General features: G+C 41.2%; 2 protein-coding genes across 3 annotated transcripts in view; both read right to left on the bottom strand.

The window, feature by feature from the left end:
* Window positions 1-3,615, bottom strand: part of LOC104657238 (zinc finger protein 431-like) — a 50,186-nt gene extending 46,571 nt beyond the window's left edge. The window contains exons 1-2 of the mRNA XM_030912895.1: window positions 3,413-3,615; window positions 1,344-1,436 (exon numbers count right to left, since the gene is read on the bottom strand). Of these exons, the coding sequence (XP_030768755.1) occupies window positions 1,344-1,436; window positions 3,413-3,442 (123 nt within the window). The 5' untranslated portion in view covers window positions 3,443-3,615. The remainder of the gene's footprint in view (window positions 1-1,343; window positions 1,437-3,412) is intronic.
* Window positions 1-19,867, bottom strand: part of ZNF738 (zinc finger protein 738) — a 452,488-nt gene that overhangs the window by 274,584 nt on the left and 158,037 nt on the right. The window lies entirely within an intron of this gene.

The raw sequence follows: 19,867 nt of genomic DNA, 5'->3' as shown, positions 1-19,867 counted from the left end.
TAGAGATTTTCCCTATTCTTTCCTCGGTAGCTAGCATTCTAAAATCTAAGCCTTGAAATTCTGTTTCAATTCACTTACCCATAAAAAATACACACCTGAGAAGACTTTTAAACTCACTCTGGGAAAGAAGAAGGTAAATGAGAATTTTTAACAAATGGAATATATAATTAGACACTAATTTTTTTTCTAAAACCCATCTCTTTTATGCCCTTTGTAAATATTTTCCTGCTGGCCAGGAGTGATGGCTCACGCCTGTTATGCCAGAACTTTGGGAGGCAGAGGCGGGCAGATCATCTGAGGTTAGGAGTTTGAGACCAACCTGGCCAACATGGTGAAACCCTGTCTCTATTTAAAAAATACAAAAATTGCCGGGCGCGGTGGCTCAAGCCTGTAATCCCGGCACTTTGGGAGGCCGAGACGGGCAGATCACGAGGTCAGGAGATCGAGACCATCCTGGCTAACACGGTGAAACCCTGTCTCTACTAAAAAAATACAAAAAATTGGCCGGGCGAGGTGGCAGGTGCCTGTAGTCCCAGCTACTCGGGAGGCTGGGGCAGGAGAATGGCGTAAACCCGGGAGGCGGAGCTTGCAGTGAGCTGAGATCCGGCCACTGCACTCCAGCCTGGGTGACAGAGCGAGACTCCGTCTCAAAAACAAACAAACAAACAAACAAACAACAACAACAAAAAATTAGCCAGGCGTGGTGGCATGCACCTGTAATCTCAGCTACTCAGGAGGCTGAGGCAGGAGAATCACTTGAACCCAGGAGGTGGCGGTTGCAGTGAGCCGAGATCGTGCCACTGCACTCCAGCCTGGGCAACAAGAGTGAAACTCTGTCTCAAAAAAAAAAAAAAAAAAAAAAATTGTCCTACCTTTCAAGTCCTACTAATATAATGAAATTTACGGCTAAAAAACTGAGGTCAAAATAAGTGAACAAATCTCTTCAAGGTGACAGATCCAGAAGTGGCAGTGCTGGTTAAATAACAGATGTGTGTGACTTGTATTTCAAGTCAGGCCATTCAATCACTTGAGAGATTCTTCCACCCACTCCTGCTCACTTATGTGCTCAAGAAGCACCCATTCAGGAGACACTGCAGTATTTCTTGGTGGCTGCATTTTATTTTGCAAGTTCTTACACCGTCTCACTGGAGTGAGGTTTTTTTTTGTTTGTTTGTTTTGTTTTGGGTCTTTTGGGACACTATTTTTTCTGTCACAAATTTTTTTGCTTTTTAACACTATTTTTTCTTTCACTACATTTATTTCATTATATTTCTGCCCCCTTAGACAATCCAGGAGGCAGAAGTTATTTCTGTGTTTTCCCCTCAGTACCAGCATCTGATTACCTTTTCAAAATAAGAGTACACTAGAAGCTTCCTCTCTGCCCCAGGGGATCCACTTGCTTCCTTGAGAGGATACACTTCAGACCCCAGGTCTTCCTATGGAAGAAAATAAACCAGGAGCTGGTATTCACTAGGCACTTTAGCTGACATAACCACAGTGGATACCTTGGTTTATCCCCAGACAGTACTGAAACCCATGACCAGAAAAAACTAAAGGTGGCTGAGAACACATCACCTCATAAAGTTTTAAAGGAAAACCTTGACCCAAAAACATTATGACAAGATCTCTGTGCCTAGAGAAGATACAAGGAGAAGAGGCACAGAGAGCTTTTACAGTACAGTGTCAGGGGATTATTCTTTGCTTTCTTCTCATGGGAAATAGTTACAAACAGATAACAAACCTTTTTAAAAGCGTCATTTAATGCTTTGTCAAACAATAATTAAAATACGGTATAGAAAAGTACACTAAAAGACAATAGGTGATGACGTGACTTAGGGAGGAAAAGCTGGCATTTGGGAACGCCAGGAGGAACTGGAAATTTAATATCTTACTGCAAGCCAAAGTGAGGCTGGAGATATGGTGGAGGGGGGGTTAGATTTAAGACACTGCTTGGGACACAGTTGAAAAACGCACCAGAAAATCAGTTCCTCGGCCAGGCGCGGTGGCTCAAGCCTGTAATCCCAGCACTTTGGGAGGCCGAGACGGGCGGATCACGAGGTCAGGAGATCGAGACCATCCTGGCTAACACGGTGGTGAAACCCCGTCTCCCCTAAAAAATATAAAAAACCAGCTGGGCGAGGTGGCGGGCGCCTGTAGTCCCAGCTACTCGGGAGGCTGAGGCAGGAGAATGGCGTAAACCCGGGAGGTGGAGCTTGCAGTGAGCTGAGATCCGGCCACTGCACTCCAGCCCCGGCGACAGAGCGAGACTCCGTCTCAAAAAAAAAAAAAAAAAAAAAAAAAAAAGAAAATCAGTTCCCCATGGAGTGTGAAAATAAATAAAGCAGGATATTAGACTGAGGTGTCTCTAGTCCCTGGATTCCTACTTAAAAAAAAAATCTGGCCAGGTGCAGTGGCTCAGGCCTGTAATCCCAGCACTTTGGGAGGCCGTGGCGGGCGGATCACCTGAGGTCAGGAGTTCGAGACCAGCCTGACCAACATGGAGAAGCCCGTCTCTACTAAAAATACAAAATTAGCCGGGCGTGGTGGCTCATGCCTGTAATCCCAGCTACTTGGGAGGCTGAGGGGCTGAGGCAGGGGGATCACTTGAACCCGGGAGGCAGAGGTGAGCCAAGATCGCCCCATTGCACTCCAGCCTGGGCAACAAGAGCGAAAATCCTTCTCAAAAAACAAACAAACAAAAAACTAACTGAAGTGCATTTTTAGTAAATTACTACATTGAGAGAAACAAAATTCGGCCTTAACCAACTATAAACTGCCAGTTAACATCTAATTACATAACCAGGAAATTTTCACTTTTATTTTACAAATTAAGAAAACTATGTATCTGAACCTACCCAATTACTGAATTTGGTTTTCTTCATCATGCTGTTTATAAGTCTTTCCTTCAAGCCCCGCCCATGAACCACAAATTACAAACCACAGCTGGCTGCTCCACAATTTTTGAATCACTCTTTGATTAAACACTTTAGTGTTTTTACGGTGACTCCTATACATTTTCAACAGAAGAAAAGAGGAACTGGGAACCCCACGGACCAAAGCGCTTCCCATTCATAAACCCGCACCTCGAGTCAGGATTCTCCCCCGGGGACCCTCCAGTGGTCCCTGCACAATCCGGGAGAGACTCGGCGCTGCGGGTCCACAGCTGCCCTGAGAGGGCTCCAGGTCAGGGCCCAGTCACTACGCAGGAAAAAGACAGTACGCCCGGGGTCCCGCAGTCAGGGCAGCCGCCATCTTATAGCTGAAGGGGACTGAGGCCGGGCTGAGCAAGGAGAACTAGGGGCGCAGACTGTGAAGCTGACCGCTGGGAGGCCCAAGTCCCGCCACAGCCACTTCCCACCGGTTACAACCCGCCCCTTCCCCTCTCTCGGGATGTCGGCCCCCGCACTCTCACCATTTCTAGGCTTCCAGGGGGTCCTGGCATCTTAGCTGTGGATCTCCAAATACCTGCAGGTCACAGGGCCACAGAAACTGGGCCTCTGGGAGCGGAGTACAGAGGGCAGTGAAGGAGAGACCCGGAGCTACAGCTGCAGCGACAGCCAAAGACCCCACCATATCCGGGAAGCCGTCCTGTCCGCTCCAGCTGCATGCCTGATTGGACGGTACCCAACCCAGCGTCGCTGTTTGGATAACGTTTAAAACCCCACCCTCTCATGCCCTGAGTGACAGAAGATGTGATCAGATGCCGGGCTGAGTGAAGACAGGGTGACAGCCTGGACTGCAGCCTTCTCAGGCAGGGCTTCCTCCCAGAGCTGAGCCAGGCCCACCCCAGAGGGTATTTGCCTTTAAACTTGTGTGTAAAGTCATATGCATTTATAAATAATATATTATATGGCTATTCACAAAGGAAAAAATATAGTTTTATAATCACAATTATTTTAAAATTTCAGATTTTATGACCTTCCTGGCTTTTGGTCTTTGAGCAGGCAGGCTGAGATTTTAGAAAGGAGGTAATCCTCTGAAACAAAATGTGAGCCATATGTGAATTTTAAATTTTCTAGTAGCCAAACTTGAAAAAGAAACAAGAACAGGTTGAATTGATTGTAACAATTTAATTAACCCAATATGTCAAAAAATTTTCATTTTAATATGTGAGAAATATGTAATTATTAATAAGGTATATAAATATTTGGAACTAAATCTTTGAAACTCTCTATTTTACTTTTCTAGCACATCGCACTTCAGGCGCCACACATGGCTGATAGCTGCCATATTGAAGTGCAGCTCTGATGTCGGCGGTGTGAAGGGCCCCAGCAAACCTTTTCCGCCAGAGGTGAAGGAAGAGCCTCTCCCTACCAACATCTCTCTTCAGTTCCGAGGGTAGAACAGATAGTGGCCATAGAAAGAGGAGAGGGCAGCAGGAGTAAAATAATCACAGGTAAAGCACTGCTGGATGAGATCACAGGAGCGCGCCACCATGCTCGGCTAATTTTTTGTATTTTTAGTAGAGACGAGGTTTCACCACGTTGGCCAGGCTGGTCCTGAACCCCTGACCTCAGGTGATCTGCCCGCTTCGGCCTCCCAAAGTGTTGGGATTATAGGCGTGAGCCACCACGCTCAGCCTCAAAAAAAAATTTTTTTTTAAGTTATTTTTGAAAATGATAGGAACATGTCAAAGGGAGCCAGCCTGAAAGAATTCCCAATGGTCCAAACTGGAACAATGTAAGCATTCAAATGCATAATTAGAGCACTGACCTCTAAAATAAATCAAATCAAATCAAATAAATACCCATGCATTTACACTGATACAAAAAACTTTAAATAAAAAAGAAAAAAGAATAAGGAAAAATTTTTTACAGAATTCCAAATACTAATCAACATAGATAAAATGCTGAAGAAATCATCACAAAACCACCACAGTTATTATTGTATTCAAGGTTAACTGAAGAGTGTAAAAATTGTAAATAACATTTAAAAAATAAACAGTGTATTTGCATAGCACCAAAGTATCTGACTAAATTTTACCCTTCATTTTTAAAGCAGCCTGTCACTATTAAAAGCAACAATTATGACTCTCTGTTATTGGATTTATAATATGTAGATGTAAAATTGTAAAAGCACCACAAAACATCAAAGAAGAAAATAGAATTGCCCGGACGCGGTGGCTCACGCCTGCAATCCCAGCACTTTGGGAGGCCGAGGTGGGCGGATCACCAGGTCAGGAGTCCAAGACTATCCTGGCTAACAAGGTGAAACCCCGTCTCTACCAAAAATGCGAAAACTTGGCTGGGTGTGATGGCGCGCGCCTGTAGTCTCAGCTACTCCGGAGGCTGAGGCAGGAGAATCCTTTGAACCCGGGAGGTGGAGGTTACAGTGAGCCGAGATCAGGCCACTGCACTCCAGCCTGGCGACAGAGGGAGACTCCGTCTCAAAAAAAAAAAAAAAAAAAAAAAGAGCTGCCTGGGCAACATAATAAGAGCCTATTTCTACAGAAAACAATTTTAATTAGCCACTGTAGTGGTGTGTACCTGAAGTCCCAGTTACTAGGAGGCTGAGAGCTAAGAATTTTGAGGTTTGATTGAGCTATAATTGTGACACTACACTCTGGCCAAGATGACAAGCTGTCTACAAATTCATGCACACACGTGCAAAATATAAGCTTGCAAGTTCTTTTATGATCCCGTGTCTGTGCATTACTGTAATAATATTGATTAGAAGCAGAGTAACTGTATCCAATACGGAGTTTGAGAGAAAACAGAAATATATCATTTGTAGTTCAGGTGTCCTGATAAGGATCAGCGGAGGCCTCTGCCCTCTGACTTTATCTCTACTAAATGCATGAGAGGCAGAGTTTTTAACATACATTTTTTTTTTTTGAGACAGAGTCTTGCTCTGTCACCGAGGCTGCAGTGCAGTGGCGCAATCTCGGCTCACCACAACCTCAGCCTCCCAGATTCAAGCAATTCTCCTGCCTCAGTCTCCAGAGTAGCTGGAACTACAGGCGTGCCAGCTAATTTTTTTTTTTTTTTTTTTTTTTTGTATTTTTAGTAGAGACGGGGTTTCACCATGTTGGCCAGGATGGTCTCGATCTCTTGACCTCGTGATCTGCCTCCCTCGGCCTCCCAAAGTGCTGGGATTACAGGGGTGAGCCACTGTGCTAGCCCAACATAAATGATTTTAACACAAGCAATATTCTGTAATATTAATGAACATAGAGGTTTTCTACTGATTATGATTTTTGAAATTCTTATGCCCTGGTAGACCAGATAGATCATCTCTGTCAACATCATTTTGTTAATACATTTTCAACCTATTCTGATTCCATCCTCTCTTTTATTTTGAAAAGACGTAGATGCTAGAAAACGTTTCTACTGAAGGCAGAAAAAGCAAACATAAATTTCAATATTTACAAGTCACATTTATGAATATATTTTCTAATTAGAGAGTTACAACTTCAACTTTCTAAGAAAATGGTAAGGGCAGCTGGGCGCAGTGCCTCACCCCTGTAATCCCAGCACTTTGGGAGGCCGAGGCGGGTGGATCACCTGAGGTCAGGAGTTCAAGACCAGCCTGACCAACATGGAGAAACCCCGTGTCTACTAAAAATACAAAATTAGTCACACGTGGTGGCGCATGCCTGTAATCCCAGCTACTCAGGAGGCCGAAGCAAGAGAATTGCTTGAACCTGGGAGGTGGAGGTTGTAGTGAGCCAAGACTGTACCACTGCACTCCAGCCTGGGCAACAAGAGCAAAAATTTCATCTCAAAAAAAAAAAAAGGGTAAGGGCCAAACATAAAGAACATTTTTATTATAAAAAATTATCTAGTCTCTATATTTTGCAAATTATTTTTCTCTCATCACTAAACAATTTCACCTAAACTAATATACAACCAATTTTGTAAGTTTAGCTTTTTTAAATAAAAGAAAATAATAAAACAATTAATTTAAGACAATATGAAAAATTATAATACATATTACAAGTCCCCATTCAGGTAAAGTATTATTAACTATGAAGATTTGATAAGTGGCAAATGTGACATTTTCAGATAGTTTGTGATAACCAGAAAAAAATTTATTAGCAATTTTCATAATAAGACAAAATGATACTTGAAATATTATAAAGTATTTAAATTATCTCATGTATTAGGATATCATAAATTCTAAAATATTATAAATACACTAGAGGTTCTCCAAACTAAAAAATAAGAAGCAAAATAATTTATCATTAAAAATTGGATCTTTCTTTGTTTTAAAAATAAAGTTTAAGTGTGATCATATGCATAACACAACTAGACCCCTAGCTATATTAATACAGGTACAATCTGACATGAGATTTAGGTGGGGATACAGAGTCAAACAATATCATTCTGCCCCTGGCCCCTCCCAAACCTCATGCCCTTCTCACATTTCAAAACACAATCACCCCTTCACATCAGTCCCCCAAATTCTTAACCAATTTCAGCATTAACTCAAAAGTCCATTTTAAAGTCTTGTGTGAGACAAGGCCAGTCTCTTCCACCTATGAGTCTGTACAATCAAAAACAAATTAGTTACTTTCAAGATACAAGGGATGTGCAGGCATTGGGTAAATGTTCCTGTTCCAAAAGGGAGAAATTTGCCAAAGCAAAAGGGCTCCGGGTCTATCAAACTCCAAAACCCAGTAGGGCAGTCATTAAATCTTAAAGTTCCAAAATAATCTCCATTGTCTTGGTGTCTCACATCTAGGCCACTTTGATGCAAGGGGTGAGCTCCCAAGGCCTTAGGCAGCACCACCCTCTGTGGCTCTGCAGAGTACAGCTCCTGCAGCTGCTTTCACAAGCTGGCATTGAGTGCCCATGGCTTTTCCATCCAACTCATATAAACGTACTTAACCTTAATCACTTTCTAAAATTGCTGTTTTCTGCCAGGCACGGTGGCTCACACCTGTAATCCCAGCACTTTGGGAGGCCGAGGCAGGGGGATCACGAGGTTAGGAGATCAAGACCATCCTGGCCAACATGTTGAAACCCCATCTCTACTAAAATACAAAAAAAAAAAAAAAAAAGAATCACATTGCAGGTTAGGGCTTACCATATACATTTTGATAAAAACTAAATTCAGTCTAAATCAAGGCAAAAGAACCATATAGAGGTAATATTTTTATATCACATTAGAATTAAGTTAACATAAACATGAAGCAGATTATAATAAGTTAAGATATATGTTTTAAGGCCTAGAGAAAATAAGAAAGTAGCTGGGTGCGGTGGCTCATGCCTGTAATCCCAGCATTTTGGAAGGCCAAGGTAGGCAGATCACGAGGTCAGGAGTTCAAGACCAGCCTGGCCAACATAGTGAAACCCCATCTCTACTAAAAATAAAAAAAATTAGCTGAGCGTGGTGGCAGGCGCCTGTAGTCTCAGTTACTCAGGAGGCTGAGACAGGAGAATCGTTTGAACCCGGGAGGCAGAGGTTGCAGTGAGCCGAGATCAAGCCATTGTACTCCAGCCTGGGCGACAGGGCAAGACTCCATCTCAAAAAAAAAAAGAAAGTAACTTCAAAAACATAAACAATCTCCCACTATTATTGTGTGGGAGTTTGTTTAAGTCCCTTTGTACTCTAAGAATGTGTTTTATAAATCTGGATGCTCCTTGAATTGATTCCTTTAGCATTACGTAAACAATCACTATGGAAATTTAAATATTATATGGGAAGTATCTAATATAAAAGAAAGCAGTAAAGGAAGAATTAAAATATGCTGGGCACGGTGGCTCACGCCTATAATCCCAGCACTTTGGGAGGCTGATGTGGGTGGATCACCTGAGGTCAGGAGTTCCAGACCAGCCTGGTCAACATGGTGAAACCCCATCTCTACTAAAAATACAAAAATTAGCCAGGCATGGTGGTGGGTGCCTGTAATCCCAGGTATTCCGGAGGCTGAGGCAGGAGACATGCTTGAACCCAAGAGGTGGAGGTTGCAGTGAGTGGAGATCATGCCACTGCACTCTAGCCTGGGTGATAGAGTAAGACTTTGTCTCAAAAAAAAAAAAAAAAGAAAGAAAAGAAAAGAAAAAGAAGAAAAATATGTGAAACAAATAAAAAGTAAAAAGCATGCCGGGTACAGTGGTTCACACCTGTAATCCCAACACTTTGGGAGGCCGAGGCGGGCAGATCAGGAGGTCAGGAGATTGAGACCATCCTGGCTCACACAGTGAAAGGCCGTCTCTACTAAAAATACAAAAAACTAGCTGGGCGAGGTGGCGGGCGCCTGTAGTCCCAGCTACTCAGGAGGCTGAGGCAGGAGAATGGTATGAACTTGGGAGGCGGAGCTTGCAGTGAGCCGAGATTGTGCCATTGCACTCCAGCCTGGGCGACAGAGCAAGACTCCACCTAAAAAAAAAAAAAAAAAAAAAAAAAAAAGCGTAATAGTCAATGTAAATCCAACTATATTGATACTATCACTGGCTATGAATGGGTTAAATAATTAAATCCAATGGCAGAGATTGTCAGATCAGAAACTTTTATACCCGAACTTAAATAATAGAAAAAATAGACAGAATATCAACAAGAAAATATAACACATGAACAACACTGTTAACAAATATAAATAGCCTTCTACAGAAATCACTCAAGATTAGAAGTACACATAGGTGGCCGGGCACGGTGGCTCACACCTGTAAATCCCAGCAATTTGGGAGGCCGAGGTGGGTGGATCACCTGAGGTCAGGAGTTCAAGACCAGCCTGGCCAAGATGATGAAACCCCGTCTCTACTAAAAATACAAAATTAGCCAGGCATGGTGGCACGCGCCTGTAATCCCAGCTACTCGGGAGGCTGAGGCAGGAGAATAGCTTGAATCCAGGAGGCAGAGGTTGCAGTGAGCCGAGATTGCGCCACTGCACTCTAGCCAGGTGACAGAGTGAGACTCCGTCTCAAAAAAAAGAAGTACTCATAGGTTATTCTTTAGGCTAGATCATATGGTAGGCCATAGAGCAAGGAAACATCAATAAATTAAATGGATAAACATAATCCAAAGTATGTTCTCTAACTTTCCTAGAAGGAAATTAAAAATAAATAAATGCAGAAAGTTTGAGAAACTCACAAATATGTGGAAATAAAACATACTTCTAAGTAACTAATGTGTCAAAGAAAAAAAACAAAATTTGAAAATATTTTCAGATGAATGAAAATGAAGCCACAACCTATCAAACATATGAGATGCAGCAAACTGTTCAGAGAAATTAATAGCAGTAAACACCTACATAAAAAACAATTTAGAATCAATAATCTAATTTTTGGCAAAAATATTTAAGGATAAATTAACTATACCTGGGAAAAAGAATATCAGTTTGGGCAAGCAAAAGTCATGTAGTATATATGAGAAAAAAACTGAGGAGTGAGGTGCTTGTAGGATTAGGGCTTTGAAAATTGTCCACATATTTCTAAGAATCGAGAAGCTCATAAGCATGTTCAGGGTCAGTCAAGGGCCAGGCAAATGCTCAGAAAGACCTAAAAAGATGTTATCTCTCATCTCTGCTTTACCCTCAATCTCTAAACATGCAAGAAGAGAAGAAAGTGGCAAAGTTGTAATCTTCCTGGTTGTGTAAACCCAGCTGCAAGAATTAGGAAATGTACATTTGAGGTGAGCAGGCATTTGAGGTAAATCTCTTTCAAATCACTAGTTCACATTAAGCTAAAGAAACAGATTTTTATTGCCAAACACAACAAAAAACAGTATTTTTAAAAAACAACTTTTAGCCTGTAATCCCAGCACTTTGGGAGGCTGAGGCAGGTTAATCATGAGGTCAAGGGTTCAAGGTCAGCCTGGCCAAGATGATGAAACACCATGTCTACTAAAAATACAAAAATTAGCCAGACATGGTAGCAGATGCCTGTAATCCCAGCTACTCAGGAGCCTGAGGCAGGGAATTGCTTGAACCCAAGAGGCGGAGGTTGCAGTGAGCCAAGATCACGCCACTGCACTCCAGCCTGAGCGACAGAGCGAGACTCCATCTCAAAAAATAATAATAATAATAATTTTGAAAACTAAACACAAAAGTACAAGTTAAAATAAGCAGCAACAAAAACCCAAAGGATAAGAGTACATGTGATTTTATGGTTTTTACATTATAGTAGAACAATGTCCAGTTTTCAGCAACAATAAGATACCAGGCATGCAAAGAAATAAGAAAATACGGCCTATGAATAAGTAACAGATATGAGCAGAAAAAGTCCTAGAGGAAGCCTAGGCATTAGAAAGCCTAGAAAAAGTCTAAATTGCCTATCCTAAATACGCTGCAAATAGAAAATATTAATAGAGAGAGGGACTATAAAATATATTGAAGATAAAATTATGGTTTTTTTTTTTTAACTATTTTCTATTTTTTGAGATGGAGTCTTGCTCTGTCACCCAGGCTGGAGTGAGGTGGTGTGATCTTGGCTCACTGCAACCTTCACCTTCTGGGTTCAAGCGATTCTCCTGCCTCAGCCTCCTGAGTAGCTGGGAGTACAGGCACCTGCAACCACACGCGGCTAATTTTTGTATTTTTAGTAGAGACGAAGTTTCATCATCTTGGCCAGGCTGGTCTTGAACTCCTGACCTCAGGTAATCTGCCCACCTCAGCCTCCCAAAGTACTGAGAAAACAGGTATGAGCCACCGCACCTGGATTCAAGAAATTTATGTTATCTACAAGATACTCTCTTGAGTTCTCAACTCACAAATAGTTTTAAAATGAAAGGATAGATGAAAAGATTTCATACAAATAGTAACCAAAAGAGAGCTGGGGTGGCTACACTTAGAAAAGAAAGGTGTTAAGACAAAAGTGTTGTAACTAACTGACAAATGACAACATTTTATATTGAAAAAATTGTAAATCTATCAAGATAATATGACAGTTGTAAATACATTTGTACCTAACAAAGATCCCAATATACAAAGCATAAAATGACATTTAATGGCAGAAGTAGAAAGTTCTCAATAAGAACTGTTGGCTTGGGTTGGGCACGATGGCGCATGCCTATAATCCCGGAACTTTGGGAGACCGAGGCAGGCGGATCACATGAGGCCAGCTGTTCCAGACCAGCCTTGCCAACATGGTGAAACCTCATCTCTACTAAAAATACAAAAATCAGCCAGGTGTGGTGGCACACATTTGTAATCCCAGATACTCGGGAGGCTGAGGCACAATAGTCACTTGAATCTGGGAGATGGATGTTGTGGTGAGCCAAGATCACACCACTGCACTTTAGCCTGGGAGACAGAGCGAGACTGTGCCTCAAAAAAAAAAAAAAAAAAAAAAAAAAATTGTCGGCTTTAATACACCAATTAGACCTAGCAGACACATTCAGAAACTCCTGTTAAAGTATCTTGAAATGGGCAAAAAATTAATTTTATTTTCAAATTGTGAGTTTGTTTACAGCAAGTAATTTAGCCACCTTACTATTTTATGGCATTATTATTTTAAAAAATATTTATTATTAAGAGCTTCGGCTTTCTTGCCGTCATCATGTTTCACCTTACCTTTTAAATTTCCACCCCAGCTTCACGGTTTCCATGAGGATGAGTAGGGAGCACAGAAACTTAAAACAACTAGCTCCACCCAGACCCCCAACAGGAAGTTACATCTGTGGGGCCCCCACAAATTCTGATGAAGATCATGTTAAGTGTCTTGTTGTTTATGTACTCGTAGTTTTTTGTTTTGTTTTCTCTCTTTCTTTTCTTTCTTTCTTTTTTTTTTTTTTTTTTTAAGATGGAGTCTCTCTCTGTCGCCCAGGGTGGAGTGCAGTGGCCCCATCTTGGCTCACTGCAATGTCCGCCTCCCAGGGTTCAAGCGATTCTCCGACCTCAGCCTCCCAAGTAACTGGGATTACAGATGTGAGCCACCATGCCTGGCTACATCATCTCATTTCTATGTAGAATATTGAAAAATTCAAACTAATAAAAGCAAAGTGTAGAATGATGATTGCCTGGGGCTGGTGGTGGAGGAGAGATGTTGGTCAAAAGTAATGAAGCTTCCCTACATCCATTACCTTAGCAAGTAAGTTATTCTCTTCTCAGTTTTAATTCACCAGGGAATTGAATCATATCCTGAAGAATCAAAACTAAAGAAATAATTTCTTTATTAAAGCAATACAGGTTGTATACTAATATTTATTCCCCAAAGAGAAGAGTGACAAATTAACTCTATAGTCTAATGTACAGTTAATAAAAAATAAAGATGTAGAGTCATTTATTTTAACTGCATACTTGGGAAGAAAACCTTGGACTATAGGCCAAGAGCTTTTATAGATGTTAGCTCATAAAATTTGGGAAGACCTGGAATAGAAACATTCACCCCATGCCCAAAGGGGATATAATTCCGTGTCTTTCACCCCACTTCCAGCTAGAAAAATGTGATATATTATAGCCCAAAGCATTTTATTGTTTTTATTTTAGATTTGAGGGTATGTGTGCAGATTTGTCACATAGGTATACTGCATGATGCAGACATTTGGGCACTTAATAATCCCATTGCCCAAGTTATGTACATATGTACATTATACCTGATACGTAGTTTTTCTTTCTTCCTTTTTTTTTTTTTTTTTTTTTAATTGAGATGGAGTTTCGCTCTTGTTGCCTGGGCTGGAGTGCAATGGCACAATCTCGGCTCACTGCAACCTCCGCCTCCCGGGTTCAAGCGATTTTCCTGCCTCAGTCTCTCAAGTAGCTGGGATTACAGGCATGTGCCACCATGCTCAGCTAATTTTGTAGATACGTAGTTTTTCAGTGCTTGTTTTCCCTTCCTTCTTTCTTCTTTTTAGAATTCCCAGTGTTTATGGTTCCCATCTTTGTTTCCATGTGCATCCAATGTTTACCTGTCACGTGTGAGAACATGCAGTATTTGTTTTCCTGATCTGTGTTAATTTGCTTATAATAATGACCATTTGTTGCATTCATGTTGCTGCAAAGGACATTACTTCATTTTTTTTTATGTGGCTGCATAGTATTGCAAGGTGTATAAGGACCTCATTTTCTTTATTCAATGTAAGTTTCATGAGTACCTGTTTTATTTTGTGTCTTTGTTATTGTGAACAGTGATGCAATAAACATCTGATTGCAGTGTCTTTTTTTTTTTTTTTTGAGATGGAGTCTTGCTCTGTCGCCCAGGCTGGAGTGCAATGGTGCGGTCTCGGCTCACTGCAACCTCCTCCTCCCAGGTTCAAGCAGTTCTCTTGCCTCAGCCTCCCGAGTAGCTGGGACTACAGGTGCTCACCACCACACCTGGCTAATTTTTGTATTTTTATTAGAGACAGGTTTTGCCATGTTGTCCATGCTGGTCTCCAACTCCTGACCTCAGGTGATCCACCCACCTCGGCCTCCCAAAGTGCTGAGAATACAGGCATTATTAGCCACTGCGCCCAGCCAATGACATTTTAATAACAGACATTCTAACTGCTGTGAAATGGTATCCCATTGTCACTTCGATTTACATCTCTCTGATGATTAGGGATGTTGAGCAATTTTTGCATGTTTATTGGCAGCTCTCATGTCTTCCTTTCGGAGATGCATATTCATATCATTTGTCGCCCTTTTTCTTATTACATTTCTTTCTTTCTTTGAGACGGAGTTTCGTTCTTGTTGCCTAGTCTGGAGTGCTGTGGTGCGATCTTGGCTTACTGCAACCTCCACCTCCTGGGGTTCAAATGATTCTCCTGCCTCAGCCTCCCAAGTAGTTGGGATTACAGGCGTGCGTCACCATGCCTGGCTAATTTTTTATTTTTCTTTTAGTAGAGATGGGGTTTCACCATGTTGGCCAGGTTGGTCTCGAACTCCTGACCTGAGGTGATCCACCCACCTCAGCCTCCCAAAGTGCTAGGATTACAGGCATGAGCCATCGCGCCCGACTATTTCTTATAGATTCTATATATTAATCTTTCATTGTATGCAGTTTGCAAGTATTTTATTCCATATTGTAGCTCATCTGTTCACTTTGTTGATAGTTTCTATTTCTTTGCAGAAGCTCTTTAATTTAATTAGATGCCAATTTTTTATTTTTATGTTTGTTGCACTCACCTTTATTAGTTTTAAGGTTTCTTTTTTCTTTTTTTCCAGAGACCAGTGTCTAGAAGAGTACTTTCTAGGTGTTCTTGAATTTTTGTAGCTTGAAGTCTCACAGGAAGTCTTTAATATGTCTTTAGTTACGTTTTTTATATGGGAACAGGTAGGCATCCAGTTTTCTTCTGCATATTACTAACCAGTCTTCCCAGTACAATTAATTAAACAGGGAGTTATTTCCCCTTTATTTCTGTTGACTTTGTCAAAACTAAGTTGGCTGTAAAAGTGTAACTTTAATTCAGGGCTCTCTCTTCTGTTCTATTGGTCTATATGTATATTTTTGTACCTGAACCATGTTACACTGGTTACTGTAGCTCGTAGTAGTTTAAAGTCAGGTAATGGGAGGCCTCCAGGTTTATTCATTTTGTATAAAGTTACCTTGGCTATTAGGGTTCTTTTATTATTCCGTATAGATTTTAGAATAGTTTTTTTGTTTTGTTTTTCTGTTTTTTATTTTTCTGAGACAGAATCTTACTCTGTCACCCAGGCTGGAGTGCAGTGGCGGCAATTTCAGCTCACTGCAACTTCTGCCTCCCAGGTTCAAGCGATTCTACTGCCTCAGCCTCCCGAGTAGCTGGGACTACAGGCATGTGCCACCAATGCCCGGCTAATTTTTTGTAGTTTTAGTAGAGATGGGCTTTCACCGTGTTAGCCAGGATGGTCTCGATATCCTGACCTTGTGATCCACCTGCCTCAGCCTTCCAAAGTGCTGGTGTACAGGCATGAGCCACCGCACCCGGTTTTCTTGTTTTTTTGTTTTTTCGTTTTTTTTTTTGAGACGGAGTCTGATTCTGTCGCCAAGCTGGAGTGCAGTGGCACAATCTCAGCTCACTGCAACCTCCGCCTCCCGGGCTCTAGCGATTCTCCTGCCTCAGCCTCCTGAGTAGCTGGAACTACAGGCGCACGCCACCACACGAGGGTAATTTTTCTATTTTCAGTAGAGACAGGGTTTCACCATGTTGGCCAGGATGGTCTCGATCTCTTGAATCTTGGGATCTGCCCGCCTTGGCCTCCCAAAATGCCGGGATTACAGGTGTGAGCCACTGCGTCCGGCCTTCTTTTTTCAAATTCTATAAAAAATGTCATTGAGGCCGGGCGCGGTGGCTCAAGCCTGTAATCCCAGCACTTTGGGAGGCCGAGACCGGTGGATCACGAGGTCAGGAGATCGAGACCATCCTGGCTAACAAGGTGAAACCCCGTCTCTACTAAAAAATACAAAAAATTAGCTGGGCGAGATGGCGGGCACCTGTGGTCCCAGCTACTCGGGAGGCTGAGGCAGGAGAATGGCTTGAACCCGGGAGGCGGAGCTTGCAGTGAGCCGAGATCGCGCCACTGCACTCCAGCCTGGGTGACAGAGCAAGACTCCGTCTCAAAAAAAAAAATGTCATTGATAGTTTGATAGAAATACCACTTAATCTGTAGGCTGCTTTAGGCAGCATAGACATTTTAGTTACATTCATTCTTCAAATCCATGAGCATAGAATGCTTTTTTATTTAATTGCTGTCTCTTATTTCTTTCAGTAGTGTTTTGTACTTCTTCTTGTAGAGATATTTTACTTCTTTGATTTAGTGTATATGTAGGTATATTATTTTTTGTCTGTGGTTATTCAAAATAAAACTGTTCTTGGCTGGGCACAGTGGCTCACGCCTGTAATCCCAGCACTCTGGGCGGCCGAGGTGCGTGGCTCACCTGAGGTCAGGAGTTCAAGACCAGCCTGGCCATGGTGAAACCCCGTCTCTACTAAAAATACAAATAATTAGCCTGGCGTGGTGGTGCGTGCCTGTAATCCCAGCTACTTGGGAGACTGAGGCCAGAGAATCGCTTGAACCCGGGAGGCGGAGGTTGCAGTGAGCCGAGATCGCTCCATTGCACTCCAGCCTGGGTAACAAAAGCAAAACTCCATCTCAAAAATAAATAAATAAATAAAACTGTTCTGGACTTTGAATGTTATTGGTGTACAAAAATGCCACTTGTGTATATTAATTTTGTATACTGATACTTTGCTAAAGTCATTCATTAAGCTTTGGAGTCTTTTGGTGAAAATTTTTTTTTTTTTTAGATGGAATTTTGCTCTTGTTGCCCAGGCTGGAGTGGCTGGAGTGCAATGACGTGATTCCAGCTCACCGCAACCTCTGCCTCCCAGGTTCGAGTGATTCTCCTGCCTCAGCCTCCCATGGATTTCAGGCATGCGCCACCACACCTGGCTACTTTTGTATTTTTAGTAGAGATGGGGTTTAGCTATGTTGGCCAGGGTGGTTTCGAACCCCTGACCGCAAGTGATCTACACGCCTCGGCCTCCCAAAGTGTGGTATTACAGGCGTGAGCCACTGCACCCGGCCCAAAATCTTTTGTTTTCTAGGTAGAGAATTATATAATCAATGAAGATTATTTGACTTCCTCTCTTTCTATTTAGATGACTTTTCTTCGGGGGTGGGGTCGGGGGGACGGAGTTTCATTCATGTTGCCCAGGCTGGAGTGCAATGGTGTGATCTCCATTCATTGCAACCTCCGCCTCCTGGGTTCAAGCGATTCTCCCGCCTTAGGCTCCTGAGTAGCTGGGATTACAGGCATGTGCCACCACTCCTGGCTAATTTTGTATTTTTAGTAGAGATGGGGTTTCTCCATGTTGGTCAGTCTGGTCTTGAACTCCTGACCTCAGGTGATCCGCCCACTTTGGCCTCCCAAAGGGCTGGGATTACAGGCGTGAGCCACCGCGCCAGGGTTTAGATGCCTTTTATTTCTTTATTTTGTTGAATTGCTCTGACTAGGAGTTCCAGAACTGTGTTGAATAGAAGGGATAAAGTGGATATTCTTGTCTAATTTTTATTCTAATAGAGAATGCGTACAGCTTTTGCTTGTTAAGTATAATGTTAGCTGAGGATTTGTCATAGATGGCTTATTATTTTGAGGTATGTTTCATCAATGCCTACTTTGTGGAGAATATTTTCATGAATGTTGAACTTTCTTGAATGCTTTTTTCTGCATCTATTGTGTTAATCATATCATTTTTTGGTTTTATTATCTTTACATGGTGAATCACACTTGGTAGGTTTTTTATTACTAATTCAATTTAATTATATATTTTATACATTTTTGCTTTGTTCAAGACTTCTGTTTCTTCCTGGCTCAATCTTGGAAGTTTGAGTATCCAGGATTTTATCTATTTTCTCCTAATTTTCTAGTTTGCAGGCATAGAGATGTTCATAGTAGTCTCTGAGGATTTTTTGTGTCTATGTAGGATTTATTGTAATTTCACAACTTTAACATTTAAATAGATGCAAAGTACAAAAAGAAAGAAATAGATGCAGAAGAAAAGTTTGACAAAAGTTGACACTCCCTTATGATGAATCTCTGAAAAAAAATAGGTATGGAACAAATGCACCTCAGCCAATAAATGCCACTTATAACCAAAAAATGCATAGCTAATAACATGCTAAACAGGGATATGTTGCAAGCTTTTACTCTAAGACCTAGAACAAGACAAGGATGCCCACTCTAGTGAGTCTTACTAAACATAGTACTAAATGTCCAAGACAAAGAAATTAGAGAGTAAAATCAAAAGCATCCAGCTTGGAAAAAAGGAATATAAATTATCCCTGTAGAATAATCTTTTATTTCTATACAATATCTGAAGTATAGAAAAGCCTAAGTCTTTACACAAAACTATTAGAACTAATAAACAAAGTTATTAAACTTTCAGAATAAATAAGCTACTAAGTAGCATTTCTATACAATAACAACTATCAAAATGAAATTAAAAAACAATACCATCTAAAATAACTTTAGTAACTATGCTCTGAAATAAATATAACCAAAAAGTTGAAACATCTCACATTATACTCTAAAGAACATGAAATAAATTAAGTAATATACAAATAAAATAATATTATTCATTCATGAATTGGCATTATTAGTAATTAAATATCTGTATTATACAAAATTATTTACAGATATAATGCAACCTCTATCAAAATACCAGTGACATACTTCATAGAAAATTTAAAAAGTAGGTTGGGCATGGCAGCTTATGCCTGTAATCCCAGCACTTTGGGAGGCCGAGGCAGGCGGATCACGAGTTAAGGAGTTTGAGACCAGTCTGACTGGTCATGAAACCCCGTCTGTACTAAAAATACAAAAATTAGCTGGGCATGACAGTGTGCGCCTGTTGGGCCTGTAGTCCAAGCTACGCAGGAGGCTGAGGCAGGAGAAACACTTGAACCCAGGAGGTGGAGGTTGCAGTGAGCTGAGATCATACCACTGCACTCCAACTTGGGTGAAAGAGTGAGACTTCATTGCAAAAAAAAAAAAAGAAATTTAAAAATGTATATCTAAAATTTGTATAGTACCATAAAAGATCTGAATAGCCAAAGCAATTAAAAGAAAAAAAAGTGAAGATATCCCTCTACTTGACTTTGAAATATACCACAAAGCTATAGTAACTAAAACAGTATGGTACTAAATAAAAACAGACATATAGGCCAATCAAGCAGAAAAAGAGAGACCAGAAATACATCTGTGTATTTACAGCTAGCTGATTTTAAATAAAGGTGACGATTTCTTAAGGAAAGAACAGTAGCTTCAATAAATGGTGTTCAGAAAACTATATCCACAGGCACCACAGTAAAATGAGATCCTTATCTCACACCATATAAAAAAAATCAACTGAAAATAAATTAGATACTTAAATGTAAGGACTGAAACTACTACCAAAAAATAGAGTGAAATCCCCATAACATTGTTCTGGGCAGTGAGTTTATTTAACCTCAAAATCCCAGGGAATAGAAGAAAAAATAGATTAGTCAGATTACTTCAAATTATAAAGCTTCTGCACAGAATGT

This window comes from Rhinopithecus roxellana, chromosome 12 (assembly GCF_007565055.1).
Source record: "Rhinopithecus roxellana isolate Shanxi Qingling chromosome 12, ASM756505v1, whole genome shotgun sequence".
In the NCBI taxonomy this organism is placed as follows: domain Eukaryota; kingdom Metazoa; phylum Chordata; class Mammalia; order Primates; family Cercopithecidae; genus Rhinopithecus; species Rhinopithecus roxellana.
This window is presented reverse-complemented; position numbering and strand designations above follow the sequence as displayed.